This window comes from Scyliorhinus canicula, chromosome 5 (genome assembly GCF_902713615.1).
Source record: "Scyliorhinus canicula chromosome 5, sScyCan1.1, whole genome shotgun sequence".
Taxonomy (NCBI): domain Eukaryota; kingdom Metazoa; phylum Chordata; class Chondrichthyes; order Carcharhiniformes; family Scyliorhinidae; genus Scyliorhinus; species Scyliorhinus canicula.
This window is the reverse complement of record NC_052150.1, coordinates 191,134,475-191,157,028: the sequence shown is the minus strand read 5'-3', so window position 1 is coordinate 191,157,028 and position 22,554 is coordinate 191,134,475. Positions and strand designations below refer to the sequence as shown.

Genomic DNA, 22,554 nt, shown 5'->3' with positions numbered 1-22,554 from the left:
GACAGGACATCTGTGGGCATTTTTACAGATAGTTGGATTGATTCCTGTGTTCTAGCTATACAGGAATATCTTGGCCAGCTTGTTCTGGGGCAGTACTACAGCCAGACTGCTATCAGGGCCATTGCCTGTTGATGCATTCAGTTCCTTTGCACCATTGCTCGACACAAAATGAAGTGAATCAAATTGGCTCATGATTGACATTTGTGATGGCGGGGGCCACAGAAGGAGGTAGAGATGGATCATCCACTTGACATTCTGGCTGAAGGTGGTTACAAATGTGTGTTTCTTTTAAGAGCAGGAATTTATAATTTCTTCGACTATCTGATGATTTAACTGATTGCTGACTCGGAGAAGGGGGGGGGGGGGCATTCTCTGGTAGAGCAGTGAATGGGTGAGCACATCTTTAGCAGCTCTGTCTTACCCACGTTCATGTTAAATCCAGAGGTTAGGACCAGATATAGCGGGGTAATGACAGCAAATGCTGACAGTGGGCCATCAAAATGCTAGGAAATTCCAGGTTAGTCAGTGTGTGAAATCAACCTCGAGTCACTTGCAGCAGCACAATCTCAAAGTGTGATTGACGGAGAACAATCCAATGATCTCCATTCTTTAAAAAAAATAATTTTAGAGTACCCAATTCCTTTTTTCCAATTAAGGGGAAATTTGACATGGCCAATCCACCTACCCCATACATCTTTGGGTTGTTGGGGCGAAATCCAGGCAAACAAGAGGAGAATGTGCAAACTCCACAATGATATCCATTCTGATGGGGAACGATTGGGGTTCTGGTGAGGGACAGGGGTGTCCCTTGATGCAGCCATTGGAATTTCCTTTTTTGTTAATTTTAAGAGTACCCAATTCATTTTTTCCAAATGAAGGGGCAATTTAGCGTGGCAAATCCACCTACCTGCACATCGTTTGGGTTGTGGGAGTGAAACCCACACAAACACGGGGAGAATGTGTAACCTCCACACGGACAGTGACCCAGAGCTGGACCTCGGCACCGTGAGGCAGCAGTGCTAACCACTGTGCCACCATGCTGCCCTCTTTCTCAACCCTTCTGCCTCTCCAACCCCCTATCTTCCATGGCGGCATGATAGCACACTGGTTAGCACTGTTGCTTCACTGTATGTGCGGAGTCTCCATGTCCTCCCCGTGTCTGCGTGGGTTTGCTCCAGGTGCTCCGGTTTCCTCGCACAAGTCCCAAAAGACGTGCTTGTTTGGTGAATTGGACATTCTGAAATCTCCCTCAGTGTACCCGAACAGGCGCCGTAGTGTGGCAACTCAGGGATTTTCACAGTAACTTCATTGCAGTATTAATGTAAGCCTACTTGTGACACTAATAAAGATTATTATTATTCCTTCATGACCCTCCATAAAATCAACCTCTTTGACCAATGTTTTGGTCTCTCCTCCTGAAAGTCTCCTGCTTTGGTGATACTTAGTCTTCCGTTAAGTTCCTTTTGTTCGGGCAGCACGGTGGCGCAGTGGGTTAGAACTGTAGCCTCACGGCTCCGAGGTCCCAGGTTCGATCCCGGCTCTGGGTCACTCTCTGCGTGGAGTTTGCATATTCTCCCCGTGTCTGCGTGGGTTTCGCCCCCATAATGCAAAAATGTGCAAGCTAGGTGGTTTGGCCATGCCAAGTGAATTGGGTACTCTAATTTTTTTTTTTAAAGTTCAGTTTCTGTACGCGCCATACAAAGCATTGAAAAAAAAATGTAAATTTTTCAACGCATTGATGTTTAAAGAAGTGCAATATGGATGGGGTGGGGCACCTTGGCGAGAAGATGCAAGCGCCTGAAAAGTGCAAAATTGTTGTATAACATGATGGAAATGACTCTTGAATTTCACCCACCGGAGAGAAAATTCTGAATCTTTTGCAAAGTAAACATAACCTTCCTTGAGGGGCAGCATTAAAAATGAACTGGCACTGTCATAGTTAAGCAAATGAGTATTACGGCTTTCATTAAATTTTTGTGAAACTTGCATCAAATCTGCAAGTTCAGAACAAAGCTATAGTCTGACACAATGGCTGGTTGCACTCTCAATACCCTTGCAATTGCTATATTTCAACCAGGCTTTGTATATTCTAAATCCCATAAAGTTTCTCATCAAGGACGGCGCTTAAACGTTAATAGGGAAATGCTGATACGGTTAAGCAATTGGATGCTTGCCAACTTTTACAAGATCAAAAGGGATGCATGAAAGGACATGTTTATGTTCAGGGACTGCAGAAACCCTTTTGGATGCCGTGCTTGACACAAATAACGGTAGGAGGGAAAATGAGTCAAAATTCAAAGCTGTCGTGGTATTAATGGCTTTCGGCACTTTCCGTTGGTGCAGCATCTACTCAGTCAATGGAATTAGGCCTGAAGTTCAAATGACAAGGGAAGACCGTATCTAATTCTGTGGGCCTCGTGTCTTGACTGATACAGGCCATAAGCTGGATAAAGGCATTTATTGAGATCATAGACTGCAATGGCTGGTTCATTGCACTAAATTAACTTTAAGCAACTTCAGATCCAGTCAGGCAACTCCTGAGATTTGCCAAACTAGAGCAACCTTTGCACGGTACTGATCTGCCCTCAACTCTGTTTTGTGGTAACTCCTAACATTTTCTGTTCTCTAGACTGGGTTTGCTAGTTTACTGCCAGTCCACACCAAATTAAACACAACAGTATACTGGGAACCAATTCCAAGTGTTAGACCTGAGCTTTGAAATTCAAGTCTGTAAAATATCGAGTACTCTGATTGTTCCCGGCCTCTAGTTGGACATACGTTTTAGTTCCCGGGCAGGAAGAAAACACTGCATCAAAAACATGTTGATTTTCTTAAAAGCAAATTACTGTGAATGCTGGAATCTGAAACAAAAACAGAAAATGCTGGACATTCAATCACAGCAGGTCTGACAGCATCTGTGGAGAGAGAAGGGAGATAACGTTTTGAGACTGAATGACTCTCAGTTAGAGAAAACTGGGAATAGGGTCAGATTTTCTTATGTTGTTGGAACCTTATTTTGGCTGAAGATTTGCTTCAATGGTGGTTTCAAGTTGGTTTTCTGTTGCCCTTCTTTGGCTTGTTGAGATCTGACAGTGTATGACCCAATTGTACTGTTGTGAAATTGAGGAACACGTTCATGTATTTGTTCCTGGGGCCACATTTGCATTAATGTTGTGTAGGTGATTTCTGCACATTCTCCCTTTTTATGCTATGATACTGAATTGTTTCGATAGTTGGATTATTCTCTTTCCCACTCTATTAATCTTTAATCCTCAAATGCTGGGTGGGAGTTTTGTGGACATGTATATCTAGGCACATGCAGAGCTGTTTTAGGCAGTGCTGTTAGAGGCGTAGACATTGCAAGCATTTCTTTCTGGTTGTATGGAAGCCAAACTGCTGGTTTCAGAGTGACAGAGTTACATTAATGCTAAAACCAGGTGGCTGGGTAGTGTCCGTATACCAGTGAAATGTTTAACGTTCAGAAACTGCACACTATGTTGTTGGCACGCATTCAACACTTTATTGGTGGTCCAGAGCATTGTGTGGATTTTAAAAAAAACTGCAGATGCAATGGTTGGAGTCCTTCCATTAGTCAAATGGTGTGCATTACATCCTTTGAGCTGTTTCGTGCTAAGGCCCAATTCCAAGCTGACACCTATTTGGCTTAGGTTATCCTGAACATTTTTGCATCTGTGAATTCAAAGTAATTTTATATCATCTTGAGCTGTACAGGATAACTGTCCTGCTCGTAGGATGCTTCCGTTCACTCAATGAATGAGTTACTGATAGCTTTGGATGAGCACTTGGGAAAATGACACAAGCCCTGCAGTCATCATGTTGGTAATTCCTGACATTTAGCACGCCTGATTAAATCAGATTGAAAAATCGGTGTTTATTGAGAAGCTACTACCTGTTCTTTCTGCGACTTCAGTGATAATTGTTACTGTATGTCGTGATATGCAAACATGCAACCAATGAACACTCAGAATAGGACAGAACCAATGGGCAGTCAGGACACTCCGAGGTGGCATCACCACAAGGGGGCATGACATAAACACTATAAAAGGGATGAGGCACTCACACCCTGCCTCTTTCCACAGGCAGACATCTAGAGAGTTAGACTGGGTTGATCAGCAGCATCACAACCCAGCACGTGGCTTGGAGCAGGCTGGTACAGTTAGACTGAGTTACTACAGTTAGATTAGCAGAGAGTCAAACTCATTTGAGAACTGTGTTAATAGTTCAATAAACACGATGAACTAATTTCAGAGTCTGGAGCATCCTTTAGTTAAGACTGCATCAAGTAGAAGCCTGTGTTATCTGAAGCAGCATAACATAACACTGTACAAAATAGCAATGGAATAATTGCAAGTTATGGTTAATTTGCCCACAAATTGACCCCTTCTCCCCCCCCCCCCCTTTCCCCCGCCCTCCCCAATCCACTCCAACCCCCTCCCATTCCTCAGTTTATTGATGATGATGATGGTCAGTGTCAGAGGACCAATGGATTTACCTCATGGACCATTTTTATTACATAATGGAAAGGATCATTATTTATTTTTAATTCTGGCATTGTTTAATATAGATCTACAAGAATTACAGCCAAAACATACTTGTGCACTTGACAAAAATGCAATTATTTGATGGTGTGCTTCATTGCAATAGCAGAAAAGTTACAGCATAAACATTCCATAACTAATGCTTAAATTACAATGAAATCAGTATTCCTGAATAAGTTGTAATTACAATATTAATAATGAAAAATTTGTGTCATAATTGCTGCAGTATGCAATGAAACAATAAATGCTGTCATAAATCAGTAGTCTGGTTTTGGCAACAGTTGAAATCAAGCTACTGGATGGATACCTGCTGGTGACTTGGGGTATGCAACTCCACAAGACTTGTATTTCTCACTCATTTTTTTGCCTCTACAGCTAGTTGCCATCTTTGAAGAACAAGAACCCCACCATGGTGGTGATGGTACGAGTGCTAGTTCAACTGGCACTCAAAGCCCGGAGATATTCGGCAATGAATCTGCACCTAACTCCTTGTCTGCGTTCCAACCGTATCAAGCATCAAGTGAGATTGAAGTCACACCATCTGTCCTCCGAACAAGTAAGTCCTTTTATGTGCACAGTCACTAGTGCATGGAGATTGTGAAAAATGGGCCTGTGCCTTTGTGCAATAATAATACCATCCTGCGACTATTCTTGTTTGACTCAACTTTAAAGTTTTATGATTTATTTTTGTTTTTATTCCCCCCCTTTGAATGTGAATCATTTGAAACATATTGTTTTGTTTCACCTTCTGATATCTAAAAGCGAAGAATACAGAGGGATGCAGCAACAGGAGTAGGCTATCCACTCTCAAATCTGTTCTGTCATTCAGTGTGATCACAGCTAGTCCAAATTTCTGCTCCTAATCTCTGCCTAATAGTTTTTGTTGGGATGTGCACATATGGATGACAGATGCCTGGTATCCACGAAGTATCCTTCGGACAAGTAGAGAAATGCGGATGAGGAGAAATCAAGTGGAGAAAAATACAGCTTTAAAAACAAAACTGAGTAACGTTTCTTGCAATGTCAATGTTTGCCCTGTCCACCATTCAGATCTGGTGTCCAGAAATGAAGTCATAGGGTGTGATTTCAAGAATGATTGAACATTTACAATTTTTGGTATTCTTCAGTCTCCTCCTGTATACAAGGGCGACATTCATCATCCCAGATACCCATGGAATTAGAACGTGTCACATGGATCTTTCTTAATACCAAAGTATCTCCTCGTTTCACTCACCAATAGCCCCCCCCCCCCAAATTTGAAATGCATTCCAAGGTGTGATAGCCCAAATGTGAATAATTGACCATGAAGTATATATGTGGATGTGACCATAAGACTTTGTAAAGTCTGTTATGATGAATTCCTGGGAATGCCAAGAAGCCATTTAATCCTGAAATATCTCACTGGAATCCTGCTATTTAATTAGTCCTTTATGTGACAATTCACAGGGGGGGGAAAAAGAGACTTGCTGATGAAGAAAATCATTCTGACTTTAGGGTTGGTTACAGTACTATTCTTGCAGTAATATAGGGTCACAAGTATAAAACAGTCATTGATAATTCAGTGAGGAAATTTAAAGTCTTTACCCTGAGAATGGGTAGAAAATGGAGTTGAACACACACAGATCCATGTAGTGGGAAGCTAGGTATGTGCACTAAGGAGAAAAGAAGGACGTTTGAGCAGGGTTAAATTAAGAGGTGGGGGGTGAGTATCCTGTGGCACGTTGACACTGGTACAGAACTCTGGCTGAATGGCCTGTTTCTGTGCTGTAATTGTTATATAATCCTATGTGATTGCAAATAGGTATATCCAGTTTTATATTTTCTTAAATAGTTCCATCTCAAACCATTGCTTTGCTAGTTGTACTTTGTGGATTGAATACTTTGCGTTACAGCATAATTTTATTATATTTTATTATTGAACTGGCACATTTGCTGTTGATGATATGTAATTCAGTAATTATGACCCATAATTATTATGTCTGCCTGGGGCGATTGACTATTAGTTGTACTAAGACTTGGAAAATTGCTACAGCTGATGTAATTTTTTGCTAATTGAGGTGGTACTGGTGTAGTTAATATGAATAGTGTATTGGGCTTGTAGAAACTAAAAACCACCGCTGATTGATTTCTCCCCAGACAGTTACAAATAATGCTTTGAAACTGAATTAGTTTGGTCACGTGCTTAAATTGCATAATCCAGTTATGTACTGTAAAATCTTACTGCTGCTCTTGGCTGTTGCCTAGATGGCAAATAGAATGTAGTCATAGGGTAATTGAATCATACGGCACAGAAAAGGCCCTTTGGCCCACCATGTCTGCACCGGTCAAAAAACAACCACTTAACTGTTCTGATCTCGTTTTCCAACATATGGCCCACAGCCTTGTGTGCCCATGGCGCGCATACAATGTTGATCCTAAGTGTAATGAGGGACTGTGCCTCCACCATCCTTTCAGGCAGCGAATTCCAAACTCCCGTCACCTTCTGGGTAAAACAGTTGTTTATCACATCCCCTCTAAACCTCCTGCCCCGCACCTTAAATCTATTCCCCCTGGTCATTGACCCCTCCACCAAGGGGAAAAGCTTGTTCCTGTCTATTCTATCTGTCCCCTTGTAATTTTGTACATCTCAATCATGTCCCCCCCCCCCTCAGTCCTCTGCTCCAAGGAAAGCAATTCAAGTCTATCCAATCTCTCTCCATAACTAACATTCTCCAGCCCAGGCAACATCTTGGTAAATCTCCTCTACACCCTTTCCAGTGTTGTCCCATCCCTCCTGTATTGTGGATTCCAGAAATGCACACAATACTCTAGCAGTGGCCTAACCAACGTTTTATACAGTTTCAGCATAACCTCCCTGCTCTTAAACTCTGTGCCTCGGCTAATGAAGGCAAGTATACCAAATGCCTTCTTAACCATTGTATTCACCTGCTCTGCTGCCTTGAGGGACCGGTGTACATACATCCCTCTGATCCTCGATGCTTCCCAGGGTACTGTTGTTTGTCATGTATTCCCTTGCCTTGTTTGTCCTGCCCAAGTGCATCACCTCACACCATCCAATTGAATTCCATTTGCCACTGATCAACCCATCTGACCAGCCCATCTATATCCTCCTGTAATCGAAGGCTGTCCTCCTCACTGTTTACCAACCCACCGATTTTTGTATCATCCGCAAACATACTGATAAACTCTCCTAATTTCATATCTAAATCATTTATAAAATCACAAACAGCAAGGGCCCCAAAGCTAAATCCCTGCGGGACCCCACTGGACACGGATTTCCAGTCAGAAAAACACTCCTTGACCATCATCCTCTGCTTCTTGCCATTCAACCAATTATGGATCCAATATGCCAAATGTCTTTGAATCCCATGGGCTCTGACCTCCGTTCAATCTCCCATGTGGGGCCTTATCAAAAGTCTTGCTGAAGTCCAAGTAGACTGTATTAAATGCATTGTCCTCATCTCCAATCAAGTTGGTCAGACACGACCTCCCTTTAACAAAACCAGGCTGACTGTTCTTGATTTATCCCTGCATCTCGAAAGGCAGATTAATTCTGAATCTCAGAATGTCTTCCAATAGTTATTACAACACCCCACCCTCTTTTAACTCCTCCCCTATCTTGTCTGAATATTGAGCTGCCAATCCTCCCCCTCCCCCCCCCCCACTCTCAACCATGTCTCAGACATAGCAATGACATCATACCCCATGTTTTAATGTGTGCCCTCAATTAATCTGCCTTGTTCGTCAGACTCCATGCATCAAAATAAATACCATCCAATCTTGCCAAACACCTTGATGTCTTAATTTGTCTGGACATTCTATGCCTTCCTAACTCACTTGCCGTCTCCTCTAATTTTAGCTGTGCATCTATCCCTGCTGAACCATCTCACAGGATCCCAGGCCCCTGCCAAGTTAGTTTAAACCCTCCTCAGCAGCACTAACAAATCTCCCTGCAAGGATACTTGTCTCATTTAGATTTATTGTCACTTCTTCAGAGGTGCAGTGAAACCTGCATATAGGCCAGGCAGATCATTCCAAACATGAAAAACATAGGACATAGGATATATACACAATGTAAATAATAGACATCGGTGAAGCATGCAGAGTATAGTGCTACCACAGTAAAGAACGTGTGTGAAGAAATCAATTCAATACATAAGAGGGCCATTCAGAAGTCTGGTAACAGCGGGGAAGAAGCTGTTTATGAATCTGTTAGTGTGTGTTCTCAGACTTTTGTATCTTCTGCCGGTTGGAAGAGAGAATAACCTGGGCGGAAGGGGTCTTTGATTATGCTTCCTGCTTTCCCACGGCAGCGGGAGGTGTAAACACAGTCCTTGGATGGAAGGCGAGTTTGCATGATAGACTGGGCTGTGTTCATGACTCTCTGTAGTTTGTCTTGGTCTGAGCAGTTGCTATACCAAGCTGTGATGCAGCAAGATAGGATGCTTTCTATGGTGCACCTGTAAAATTGGTAAGAGTAATTGTGGACAAACTGAATTTCCTTTGCTTCCTGAGGTAGAATCGGCACTATTGTGCGTTCTTGGTCATAGCGTTGACATGGGTGGACTAGGACAGACTGTTGATGTGTATGCCCAGGAATTTGAAGTTGTCAACCATCTCCAGCTCGGCACCATTGATACAGACAGCGGTGTGTATGACACTTCGCTTCCTGAAGTCAATGACCAACTCCTTAGTTTTGCTGACATTGAGGGAGAGATTGTTGTCATTGCATCATGCCACCAGGTTCGCTATCTCTCCCTGTACTCTTACTCATTGCTGCTTGCGATCTGACCCACTACAGTCATGTCATCAGCAAATGTGTCGATGGAGTTGGAGCCGAATTTTGCCACACAGTCGTGTGAGTATAGGGAGTATAGTAGGGGGCTAAGTGCGGAGTCTTGGAAGGCCCCAGTATTGCGGACTACCGTGGTGGGCGTGTTGTTTTTTATTCTTGCTGGTTGTGGTCTCTGTATCAGGAAGTCGAGGATCCAATTGCAGTGGGAGGAGCCAAGTCCTAAATTTTGGAGTTTTGATATGGGCTTGGCTGGGATTATGGTGTTGTAAGTAGTGCTGTCGTCAATGAATAGGAGTCTGACGTAGTTATCCTTGTTGTCGAGGTGCTCCAGGGATGAGTGTAGGGCCAGGGAGATGGCGTCTGCTGAGGACCGGTTATTGTAGTCTGCAAATTGCAGTGGTTCAAGGAAGTCTGGAAGTATGGAGTTTATGTATCTCAATCTCTCGAAGCACTTCATAATGATAGATGTCAAGACCACCAATCTCGTTGAGGCACATTTCCTGTTTTTTTTTGGCATTTGGATTACTTACGGTGCCACATGCTAGCAAGTATAGAAATTGGAGGCGAGTCCAGATGAACGTGTGGCTGGAATGATGGTGCAGGAGAGAGGGCTTCAGATTTCTGGGACATTGGGACCATTTTGGGGACAGTAGGACCTTCTAAGGTGGGCGGTTTGCACGACCAGGGACTCTGTCAGGACCCGTTGCTTTCTGTGGGTTCACTTTCAATGAGGCCAATCTGACTTCTGAAGCTGTGATGATAGATATCAGTGCGTCCAAGGTTGTTGGGGCACTTGGCTTCCTGCTCGAAATGAGCATTAAGTTCATCGGGTGGGGTGTTCTGTTGCCGGCAATTGTACTGTACTTTGCTTTCTTTGCATTTCGGTTCAGGTGCAAACCGTCCGCCATGAATTGGGCTGTCACTGCTTTGAATGATATCTCCCTCTGTAACATGACAAGAGTTATTTTTCTTACAACACCAGCTTAAAATCTAACCGGTTTGTTTCGAATCACTAGCTTTCGGAGCACAACTCCTTCCTCAGGTGAATGAAGAGGTGGGTTCCAAAAACATGCATCATTGATTTTGTCCATATATAAGACGATACTTTGAATGCAAGTCTTTGCCAGTAATTAATTCTTTACAGGTCCAGGCGGAGCAATTGGAGAGAGAGATAATCACAGTTTAAAGAGGTGTGAATTGTCTCAAGCCAGGACAGTTGGTCGGATTTTGCAAGCCCAGGGCAGATGGTAGGGGTGAATGTAATGTGACATGGATCCAAGGTCCGAGTTCAGGCCGTACTCATGTGTGCGGAACTTGACTACAAGTTTCTGCTCGGCGATTCTACGTTGTCGTGCGATTTGAAGGCCGCCTTGGAAAACGCTTACCCGAAGATCAGAGGCTGACTGCCCTTGACCACTGAAGTGTTCCCCGACTGGAAGGGAACATTCCAGCCTGGCGATAGTCGCACCATGTCTGTTCATTCGTTGTCGCAGCGTCTGCATGGCCTCGCCAATGTACCACGCTTCGGGACATCCTTTCCTGCAGCATATGAGGTAGACAACATTGGCCGAGTCACACGAGTATGTACCACGTACCTGGTGGGTGGTGTTCTCGCGTGCAATGGTGGTACCCATGTCGATGATCTGGCACGTCATGCAGAGCTTGCCATAGCAGGGTTGTGTGGTGTCATGGTTGCCGTTCTGAAGGCTGAGTAGTTTGCTGCAAACAATGGTTTGTTTAAGGTTGTGCGGTTGTTTGAACACCAGTAGTGGGGGTGTCGGGATGACCTTGGCAAGGCGTTCATCTTCATCAATGACGTGTTGAAGGCTGCGAAGAAGATATGGTAGTTTCTCCGCTCCGGAGAAGTATTGGACGATGAAGGGTACTCTGTTGGTTGTGTCCTGTGTTTGTCTTCTGAGGAGGTCGGGGCGGTTTTTTGCTGTGGCGCATTGGAACTGTCGATCGATGAGTCGAGCGCCATATCCCATTCGTACGAGGGCATCTTTCAGTGTCTGTAGATGTCTGTTACGCTTAAATTCTGTATTACAGGAAGAAAATGTAAACCTATGGTACTGCATTCTATTTCTGTTTGCTTTATTTCGTTTTGGAGCATCTTCATTAGGTGCTGTCTCATCTGCAGTTTCCCCCTTCCTGTCTCTTGAAAGTTACAGAATCTAAAATGCACCAAAGGAATTAGGGTCTACAGTTCAATGCACAATTATTTTAATTTGTGCAATATTAGATTTTTTGTTCAGTGCATCTTCCCATTTTGGGAATAGTGAGGGAAGCCTGTTGAACAGCGCCCCGAACACTCCTCCCGTGGCAAGCTATTCCTTACATGGGACTTGAACCTGGCTACTCACGTATGTACACTCTGATTTGTTTTATTAAATGTTTTAAAACTGTTCCGATGTTAGGGTTGTAAACAATGTTAATAGTTATTGTGCAAGTGGGAAATTTAATTTCATTTGAAATCCAAATATTGCTGGTTTTTAACCAGTTCTTTTAAAATATGTTTGTGCATCAGTGAGTGTCATTTTTTTGCAACGTAAATTGGTTCGTAGAACATTCATTTTGGCAAAGGCGACAATAGTTTATTTCTAAGCCGCCTCCATCATTTCTGGACAGAAATGGCATACAGCATAAAGGGAGGTTGGTTAGCGCGGTTTGCTGGGTGGCTGATTTATTACTGTAGGGCGACGGCAACAGCGCAGGTTCAATTCCCGTTTCAGGCAGTAATTGGCATGAATGATGCTTCTCATGCCGCTCTTGGGAAATGGTTGCCACTGCCCAATAAACCACAAGGCTATTTGCCCAGCTACTTCGATGAAGTGTGCAAATGCTACTGCATGTTGAATTGTACCCCACCATTTCTGTCAAAAGAAAACAATGGAGCAAATACCTGGGAGAGGGGAGTACAAAAATTGGAATTGGGTCTTAAATGATCGCAACAGAAAGTAGTAAGGATTTTTTGAATTTAATAACAGTTAATTAGAGATTGTTCAGTAGTTAGAAACAAATTATTCATTTCCAGCATATTGTGTACAGGACTGTGCATTTGCACCTCATTACTTTTATGTTTGTTATTCTGGGACATTGCAGCTCTCTAAAAGCCCAATTGCCAGAACAGATATCTGAAATGCTGAATTAATTTCAATCTTTCTCTATTCTCAAAAGCTCAGTTATTAATTGGTCCCTTATTGGATATCAAGAAAAAAAATGCATAAACTGTTGGAATGTCATCGTTCCGATCCTGTTGTTCAAACCCCCCACAGAATTTTTAGCTTTCATTTACTAATTCCAAAAATGGCAGTTGTCAATTATATGGTCCCTTGAAGATGTTAATTAGATTCCAAGCTGCTTCACAGGAGTGTGTCAAATATTAGTTGTAGACTAAGCCAAGTAAGGAAGCATTAGTACAGATGACCAAAACTTTAGTCAAAGAAATAGATTAAAAAAAAGGAAAGAGCAAGGTAGAGAGGCAAATGGATTATAGTGAGGGAATTCCAATGCTGAGGTCCCAGGCAGCCCTGGTTGAGTGCAGGAGGAGGAGCAGAAAGTTAACAATGTATTGTCAGACTGGAGTAGGTTGCATGGAGGGACGAGGGGGTGGAGTTGTAAATTTGAGGTGTAATGGGCCATGAATGAATGCGTGTCATTGTTATACAGGAGTGATGGATGAATAGAACTTGGTATGAGTTAGGATTTGGAGAGCAGAGTTTGGGATGGGTCAGGATTTTGGGGGGTAGGAGGTGGCATGCTAGCCAAGAAAGGAATTATCAAGGATATTTTGGAATGAAGTCTGAAATAAAAAGAGAAAATGTTCCGTTTTGACAGCAACAATGGAGAGAGGAATGGGATTAGCACTTCAGGTCAATCATGTTCTGTCAGATTAGAAACCAGGTTGCGGGAAGTCTCGCTCAGTGAGATCATGGAGGAGAGGCATTGGAGGAGGATGGTTGGTCTACTGTCAAAGACCGCAGGCCAGCAGCAAGAGGATGGAATGGATTCCCTTTGCTGCAGCCTCGTAGCATATCACATTGATTTCAGTAGGGACTGTTTCTACTGTGGCAGGCATAGAAGTGTAATTGAAGGGAAAAATGGGGCTTGGATTTGGAAGGTGGCTGCTGGTTCAAGGACTTCAGAGAGGCAAGAGAGGTTGGAGAAGGGGCAATAGTTAATAGGGACAGAGGTTGAGCTTTGTTTTTGAGGAGAGGGCTGATAATGGTAGATTTGAACCTCGGGATGGTTAGCACCTGAGGAGTCATAAGAAATAGAAGCGGGAGCAGATCATTGACTCATCAAGCCTGCTATGCCATTTAGTAAAATCAAGGTTGATCTGAGTGTGGCCCTAGCTCCACTTTCTTGCCTGCCTATCCAAGAACTCCTCAGCCCCTCATTCTCTTGACTCTCTTGGTAATCACATCTGTCTAAATCTGTCCATGAACATCTTCAATGATCAAACCTCTACTGCAATCTGCAATAGAATTCCATAGACTAGCAACCCTCTGAGAGGAGAAACTCCCCCTCATCCTTGTCTTAAATGGGAGATCCTTTAATTTGAAACTGGGCCCCCAGCTCTTCGATTCTTGCGCAAGAAGAGAAAGCACGGTGGTTAGCACAGTTGCTTCACAGCTCCAGTGCCCCAGGTTTGATTCCTGCTTTGGGTCACTGTCTGTGCGGAGTCTGCACGTTGTCCCCGTGTCTGCGTGGATTTCCTCTGGGAACTCCAGTTTCCTCCCACAGTCCAAAGATGTGTGGGTTCGGTGGATTGGCCATGCAAAATTGCACTTCGTAGCCAAAAAGGTTAAGTGGGGTTACTGGGTTATGGGGTTAGGGTAGAAGCTGCGACTTGAGTAGGGTTCTCTTTCCAAGGGCTGTTACAGACTCGATGGGCCGAATAGCCTCCTTCAGCACTGTAAATTTTATGACTCTATGATGATTCTGTGAGTTGCACTATTAGCATCGACCCTTTCACATCCCTCTAGAATCTTGCAATTTAAGTAAGTTGCCCTCTTTTTTTTTCTAAACTGCAATGAGAATAGGTCCAACTTGCTCAATGTCTCCCACAAGAACATGATAGAACATAGAATTTACAGTGCAGAAGGAGGCCATTTGGCCCATCGAGTCTGCACCGACCCTTGGAACGGCCACTCCACTTAAGACCACACTTCCACTATCCTCGTAACCCAGTAACCCCTCCTAACCTTTTTGGTAACTAAGAGGAATTGAGTGTGGCCACTCCACCTAACTTGCACATCTTTGGATTGTGGGAGGAAACTGGAGCACCTGGAGGAAACCCGCGCAGATATGGGAAGAACGTGCAGACTCCGCACAGAGAGTGACCCAAGCCGGGAATTGAAGCTGAGAAGCCACAGTGCTACCGTGCCACCCCTCATCCCAGGAGTGAGCCGAGTGAACCTTCTCAGAATTGGTTGCAATGCAATTATGTCCCTCCTTAAGTTTGCAAAAACTGTAAGACGAAAACTGTACATGGTACTGCAAATGCGGTTTCACCAATGCCCTATAAAATCGTAGCAAGAATTGCCGACCTTTATACTCCATTCCCTCTGCAATAAATGCCAAAATTCCTTTTTCTCTCCTAATTATTTGCTTTACCTGCATGCTGACCTTTTGTGATTCATGTACAAGGGCATCCAGATTTCTTAGCCCACAGACCTTTCTCAGCGATGCATTGTCTTGTGTGGTTGGAGGAAACGTTTAGATCATCCATGTTCGAAAACTGACAGCCAGTTAGTGTTTCAGGACCCTTCCATATTCAACACAGTTGCTGGTAAGTAGAAAGAAAACTCGTTTGAGGTGGAATTTCTACCCCATATTTACAGCAGCGATCAAGTGCAACATTAATTGCATTGTTTTAATGCATTGGGGCACACTGTTGTGTCGTATTTGTATTAACTTCAAGAATAATCTGCCTCTCATCTGAATATTTCAGCAAAATCATACAGGACTTTGAAAGAGCAGTGCTGCTCTCAACTTTGTTTAGTTCTCTAATTCACAGCTCCCATAATTTTATGCAATTAGCACATTTGATTCTGTCAATCTGTTGTATGCGTTGATTGTATTCTCTAAATTGTCAATGTCACAATGACTTGTGGTCTCCTCCAGATGATTGTTTTCTGACTAAACAGTGCTAATCTTGCCCTCGTACTTGTAAATGATCCAGTTACAGCAGAGGAAATAAACGTCTGAGGAGTCCTAGAGGACAGCAACCACCGAATGATTAAAGTTAAACGTGACCTGGGGATTACAAATAGCCTACATATAGCATCGAAAGGGCTAACAATGCAAGCAAGGAACATCTAAAATCACAAACCAAAGGTGACACTTGTCTATACAGCATGTAATTATGATGTGACACAGACTGCCTGAGAGTGCGGTGGAGACAGATTCAATTGCACCTTTCAAAGAGGAATTGGATAAACACCCAAAAGGGAAAGATATTTCGGGTCTATGAGCAAAAGGGGAAGGTGGGACTAGGGTTGAGAAGGGATGTGAGGAAAGGCTTTTTCACGTAGAGGGGGTGGGAGTCTGGAATTCGCTGGCTGAAAGGATGATGGAGGCAGAGACCCTCATCACATTTAAGAAGTATTTAGATGTGCATCTACCAAGTGCTGGAAAATAGTATTAGAATATTTTGGTGGTTGTTTTTGACGGGTGTAGATGCGATGGGCCAAAGGGCCTTTTCTGTGTTGGAGATCTCTCTATCTCCATGAGCTTCTGATCACAGATCCATGCGACCACTGATGAATCTCATTTCCACCTTTGTAACAACAACTCACTCTGCCCCTACCTCAGCCAATCTGTTGCTGAAACCCTCCTCCATCTGTTTGTTACCTCTAGTCTTGACTATTCCAATGCACTCCTAGTCTGCCTTTCACAGTTTAATCTCGGTACTTTTGAGATCCTCCAAAATGCTGCAACCCAAGTCCCAACCCACACTGTATCCAATCGACCCCTCTGCTCCCTGAATGCACCGGCTCCTGGGCTATCTTTTTGATTTCCAGGGCTTCTTCTTCATTTTCATTAACTCCTTCATTTGGTGAAGTAATCGAGTAGGAACATTACCATCTGCATTTATGTATTCTTTCTTTAAATACACAAGGCAAATACAAACGACTGTGCGTGTATGCATGTGTGTTGTGCGGGAATGATCAGCCATGATCATATTGAATGGCGGTGCAGGCTTGAAGGGCCAAATGGCCTACTCCTGTCCCTATTTTCTATGTTTCAATTTATTCAATTTCCTATAAATGTATTTTATAAATAAAATGTAAATTTATGACAAATAAATCTCTCATACTCTGTTCCCAAAATTAAAATTAAAATACTTGGCACTAGCTAACTTTACTGGGATAGAGTCTTGCATCTGCAACCCCATTTAAAAATGACGCAAATAGTCAGTGCTTTTCAGCATTATTTGGTTTCCTTCTGCCACTTTGGTCCCTCAACACTTCTGTTTGAAGCGAGTATTCAAGAACATGTCAAGATACTGACTTCCAAGTGTCAAGCTGTGCAATGCAAAGAATGCACAGAATTTGATGCTGCTGCACCAAGCTAACCATCAGAGAGGAAATGGTACCAGACCTCGAACCCTTACCCTCCCATTATCTGGCACTTGTGTAAATCTTCTCAATTTCTCACTTCTCTTAACATGACATGCTGCAAGCTCAGCCAGGGTCTGTTGCAGCTGAGATCTCAAAAGCCAAGAGCACCATCTCTTCTGCATGGGCAGCAGCCAAGTCCGAAGGCTGGCCTCAGGCTGAGTGGCAGTTCCCCCAGGTCCTGCTCCCAGCTTCATGACTGTGTTTCTAGCTGCCTCGGGCTGGTTATTATTATTATTATTATTATTATTATCTTTCCTCTGCTTTTTCATTTTCGGCTTCTTCTCCTGGGCCTCCTTTGGCCCGATTTAGTAATGGCGCAGCCGAAAGTCCCCTGCATGGTGGCAGTAAGACTGACTGGAATATCTTCTCCAGCTCTTTCCAATCTCAGTTCCTCCCCCAAGGCCTTGTGTCTGCTCCAGAGACACAATCTATGATTGGAGGAGAAGCAAGAGCAGCAGAGAGGACATTACCTGTGTTTGGAGGAGCTAGAGCAGCGAGAATGGGGGACACAGAATCTGTAATTGGATACCAGCTAATCACAGGTTTTGACATCCACGTTCGGTACTCCTCTAATCAGGGGAGAAGGTGAGTAGTATAATGGCAATGTTAATAGACTAGTAAGCCAAAGGTAGCCGGGTCTGGGATGGCCTGAGGCTGAGTTATGCATTGATAATGAGGGCAGAAAGGTCTATTGGTGCAACAATTTCTGAATTCCAAAGAAAGGTTGACCCTTGAGACCGAGGATGCTTGCTGGCCAGTGCGGGATCGAACGTGCAAACTTGTCATTATTAGTACAAGGCCCTAAACATCTGAGCTCAACAGTGAGGGAGGAGCAATGGGGTCATTAACAGTGAGAGATGGGCAGCGGGGTCATTAACAGCGATGGTGGAGCAGCGGGGTCATTAACGGTGAGAGAGGAGCAGCGGGGTCATTAACGGTGAGGGTGGAGCAGCGGGGTCATTAACGGCGAGGGAGAATCAGCGAGGTCATTAACGGCGAGGGTGGAGCAGCGGGGTCATTAACGGCGAGGGGGGAGCAGCGGGGTCATTAACGGCGAGGGAGAAGCAGCGGGGTCAATAACGGCGAGGGAGAAGCAGCGGGGTCAATAACGGCGAGGGTGGAGCAGCCGGGTCATTAACGGCGAGGGAGAAGCAGCGGGGTCATTAACGGCGAGGGAGAAGCAGCGGGGTCATTAACGGCGAGGGAGAAGCAGCGGGGTCAATAACGGCGAGGGTGGAGCAGCGGGGTCATTAACGGTGAGGGAGAAGCAGCGGGGTCATTAACGGCGAGGGAGAAGCAGCGGGGTCATTAACGGTGAGGGTGGAGCAGCTGGGTCATTAACGGTGAGGGAGAAGCAGCGGGGTCATTAACGGCGAGGGAGAAGCAGCGGGGTCATTAACTGCGAGGGTGGAGCAGCGGGGTCAATAACGGCGAGGGTGGAGCAGCGAGGCCATTAACGGCGAGGGAGAAGCAGCGGGGTCATTAACGGCGAGGGAGAAGCAGCGGGGTCATTAACGGCGAGGGAGAAGCAGCGGGGTCATTAACGGCGAGGGTGGAGCAGCGGGGTCATTAACAGTGAGATGGGCAGCGGGGTCATTAACGGCGAGGGAGAAGCAGCGGGGTCGTTAACGATGAGGGGGGAGCAGCGGGGTCATTAACAGCGAGGGAGAAGCAGCGGGGTCATTAACAGCGAGGGAGAAGCAGCGGGGTCATTAACGGCGAGGGAGAAGCAGCGGGGTCATTAATGGCGAGGGAGAAGTAGCGGGGTCATTAACGGCGAGGGAGAAGCAGCGGGGTCATTAACAGCAAGGGAGAAGCAGCGGGGTCATTAACTGCGAGGGTGGAGCAGCGGGGTCATTAACGGCGAGTGAGAAGCAGCGGGGTCATTAACGGCGAGGGTGGAGCAGCGGGGTCATTAACAGTGAGATGGGCAGCGGGGTCATTAACAGCGAGGGAGAAGCAGCGGGGTCAATAACGGCGAGGGTGGAGCAGCGGGGTCATTAACAGTGAGATGGGCAGCGGGGTCATTGACGGCGAGAGAGAAGCAGCGGGGTCATTAACAGCGAGGGAGAAGCAGCGGGGTCATTAACAGCGAGGGAGAAGCAGCGGGGTCATTAACAGCGAGGGAGAAGCAGCGGGGTCATTAAAGGCGAGGGAGAAGCAGCGGGGTCATTAATGGCGAGGGAGAAGTAGCGGGGTCATTAACGGCGAGGGAGAAGCAGCGGGGTCATTAACGGCGAGGGAGAAGCAGCGGGGTCAATAACGGCGAGGGTGGAGCAGCGGGGTCATTAACGGTGAGGGAGAAGCAGCGGGGTCATTAACGGCGAGGGAGAAGCAGCGGGGTCATTAACGGTGAGGGTGGAGCAGCGGGGTCATTAACGGTGAGGGAGAAGCAGCGGGGTCATTAACTGCGAGGGTGGAGCAGCCGGGTCATTAACGGTGAGGGAGAAGCAGCGGGGTCAATAACGGCGAGGGTGGAGCAGCGGGGTCATTAACGGCGAGGGTTGGGCAGCGAGGCCATTAACGGCGAGGGAGAAGCAGCGGGGTCAATAACGGCGAGGGAGAAGCAGCGGGGTCATTAACGGCGAGGGAGAAGCAGCAGGGTCATTAACGGCGAGGGAGAAGCAGCGCGGTCATTAACGGCGAGGGAGAAGCAGCGGGGTCATTAACGGCGAGGGTGGAGCAGCGGGGTCATTAACAGCGAGGGAGAAGCAGCGGGGTCGTTAACGACGAGGGGGGAGCAGCGGGGTCATTAACAGCGAGGGAGAAGCAGCGGGGTCGTTAACGACGAGGGGGGAGCAGCGGGGTCATTAACAGCGAGGGAGAAGTAGCGGGGTCATTAACGGTGAGGGAGAAGCAGCGGGGTCATTAATGGCGAGGGAGAAGTAGCGGGGTCATTAACGGCGAGGGAGAAGCAGCGGGGTCAATAACGGCGAGGGAGAAGCAGCGGGGTCATTAATGGCGAGGGAGAAGCAGCGGGGTCATTAATGGCGAGGGAGAAGCAGCGGGGTCATTAACAGCGAGGGAGAAGCAGCGGGGTCATTAACTGTGAGGGTGGAGCAGCGGGGTCATTAACGGCGAGGGAGAAGCAGCGGGGTCATTAACGGCGAGGGAGAAGCAGCGGGGTCATTAACGGCGAGGGAGAAGCAGCGGGGTCATTAACGGTGAGGGTGGAGCAGCGGGGTCAATAACAGCAAGGGAGAAGCAGCGGGGTCATTAACGGCGAGGGTGGAGCAGCGCGGTCATTAACGGCGAGGGTGGAGCAGCGGGGTCATTAACGGCGAGGGTGGAGCAGCGGGGTCAATAACAGCGAGGGAGAAGCAGCGGGGTCATTAACGGCGAGGGAGAAGCAGCGGGGTCAATAACAGCGAGGGAGAAGCAGCGGGGTCATTAACGGCGAGGGTGGAGCAGCGCGGTCATTAACGGCGAGGGTGGAGCAGCGGGGTCATTAACGGCGAGGGTGGAGCAGCGGGGTCATTAACGGCGAGGGAGAAGCAGCGGGGTCATTAACAGTGAGATGGGCAGCGGGGTCATTAACGGCGAGGGAGAAGCAGCGGGGTCATTAACGGCGAGGGAGAAGCAGCGGGGTCAATAACGGCGAGGGTGGAGCAGCGGGGTCATTAACGGCGAGGGAGAAGCAGCGGGGTCATTAACAGTGAGATGGGCAGCGGGGTCATTAACGGCGAGAGAGAAGCAGCGGGGTCATTAACGGCGAGGGAGAAGCAGCGGGGTCATTAACGGCGAGGGTGGAGCAGCGGGGTCATTAACTGCGAGGGTGGAGCAGCGGGGTCATTAACGGCGAGGGAGAAGCAGCGGGGTCATTAACGGCGAGGGAGAAGCAGCGCGGTCATTAACGGCGAGGGAGAAGCAGCGGGGTCATTAACGGCGAGGGAGAAGCAGCGGGGTCATTAACGGCGAGAGAGAAGCAGCGGGGTCATTAACGGCGAGGGAGAAGCAGCGGGGTCATTAACGGTGAGGGTGGAGCAGCGGGGTCATTAACGGTGAGAGAGAAGCAGCGCGGTCATTAACGGCGAGGGAGAAGCAGCGCGGTCATTAACGGCGAGGGTGGAGCAGCGGGGTCATTAACGGCGAGGGTTGGGCAGCGGGGTCATTGACGGCGAGGGAGAAGCAGCGGGGTCATTGACGGCGAGGGAGAAGCAGCGGGGTCAATAACGGCGAGGGTGGAGCAGCGGGGTCATTAACGGCAAGGGTGGAGCAGCGGGGTCATTAACGGCGAGGGTTGGGCAGCGAGGCCATTAACGGCGAGGGAGAAGCAGCGGGGTCAATAACGGCGAGGGTGGAGCAGCGGGGTCATTAACGGCGAGGGAGAAGCAGCGGGGTCATTAACGGCGAGGGTTGGGCAGCGAGGCCATTAACGGCGAGGGAGAAGCAGCGGGGTCAATAACGGCGAGGGTGGAGCAGCGGGGTCATTAACGGCGAGGGAGAAGCAGCGGGGTCATTAACGGCGAGGGTTGGGCAGCGAGGCCATTAACGGCGAGGGAGAAGCAGCGGGGTCATTAACGGCGAGGGAGAAGCAGCGGGGTCAATAACGGCGAGGGTGGAGCAGCGGGGTCATTAACGGTGAGGGAGAAGCAGCGGGGTCATTAACGGCGAGGGAGAAGCAGCGGGGTCATTAACGGTGAGGGTGGAGCAGCGGGGTCATTAACGGTGAGGGAGAAGCAGCGGGGTCATTAACTGCGAGGGTAGAGCAGCCGGGTCATTAACGGCGAGGGAGAAGCAGCGGGGTCATTAACGGCGAGGGTGGAGCAGCGGGGTCATTAACGGCGAGGGTTGGGCAGCGAGGCCATTAACGGCGAGGGAGAAGCAGCGGGGTCAATAACTGTGAGGGTGGAGCAGCGGGGTCATTAACGGCGAGGGAGAAGCAGCGGGGTCATTAACGGCGAGGGAGAAGCAGCGGGGTCATTAACGGCGAGGGAGAAGCAGCGGGGTCGTTAACGACGAGGGGGGAGCAGCGGGGTCATTAACAGCGAGGGAGAAGCAGCGGGGTCATTAACGGCGAGGGAGAAGCAGCGGGGTCATTAACGGCGAGGGAGAAGCAGCGGGGTCATTAATGGCGAGGGAGAAGTAGCGGGGTCATTAACGGCGAGGGAGAAGCAGCGGGGTCAATAACAGCGAGGGAGAAGCAGCGGGGTCATTAACGGCGAGGGTGGAGCAGCGCGGTCATTAACGGCGAGGGTGGAGCAGCGGGGTCATTAACGGCGAGGGTGGAGCAGCGGGGTCATTAACGGCGAGGGAGAAGCAGCGGGGTCATTAACAGTGAGATGGGCAGCGGGGTCATTAACGGCGAGGGAGAAGCAGCGGGGTCATTAACGGCGAGGGAGAAGCAGCGGGGTCAATAACGGCGAGGGTGGAGCAGCGGGGTCATTAACGGCGAGGGAGAAGCAGCGGGGTCATTAACAGTGAGATGGGCAGCGGGGTCATTAACGGCGAGAGAGAAGCAGCGGGGTCATTAACGGCGAGGGAGAAGCAGCGGGGTCATTAACGGCGAGGGTGGAGCAGCGGGGTCATTAACGGCGAGGGAGAAGCAGCGGGGTCATTAACGGCGAGGGAG

General features: G+C 47.3%; 1 protein-coding gene across 9 annotated transcripts in view; it reads left to right on the top strand.

Annotated features, from left to right (window-relative positions):
• Positions 1 to 22,554, top strand: part of LOC119966499 (partitioning defective 3 homolog) — a 939,848-nt gene that overhangs the window by 359,504 nt on the left and 557,790 nt on the right. For all 9 annotated transcript variants that reach the window (XM_038798290.1, XM_038798285.1, XM_038798283.1 and 6 more), the window contains exon 3: positions 4,935 to 5,115. In XM_038798290.1, the coding sequence (XP_038654218.1) occupies positions 4,935 to 5,115 (181 nt within the window). The remainder of the gene's footprint in view (positions 1 to 4,934; positions 5,116 to 22,554) is intronic.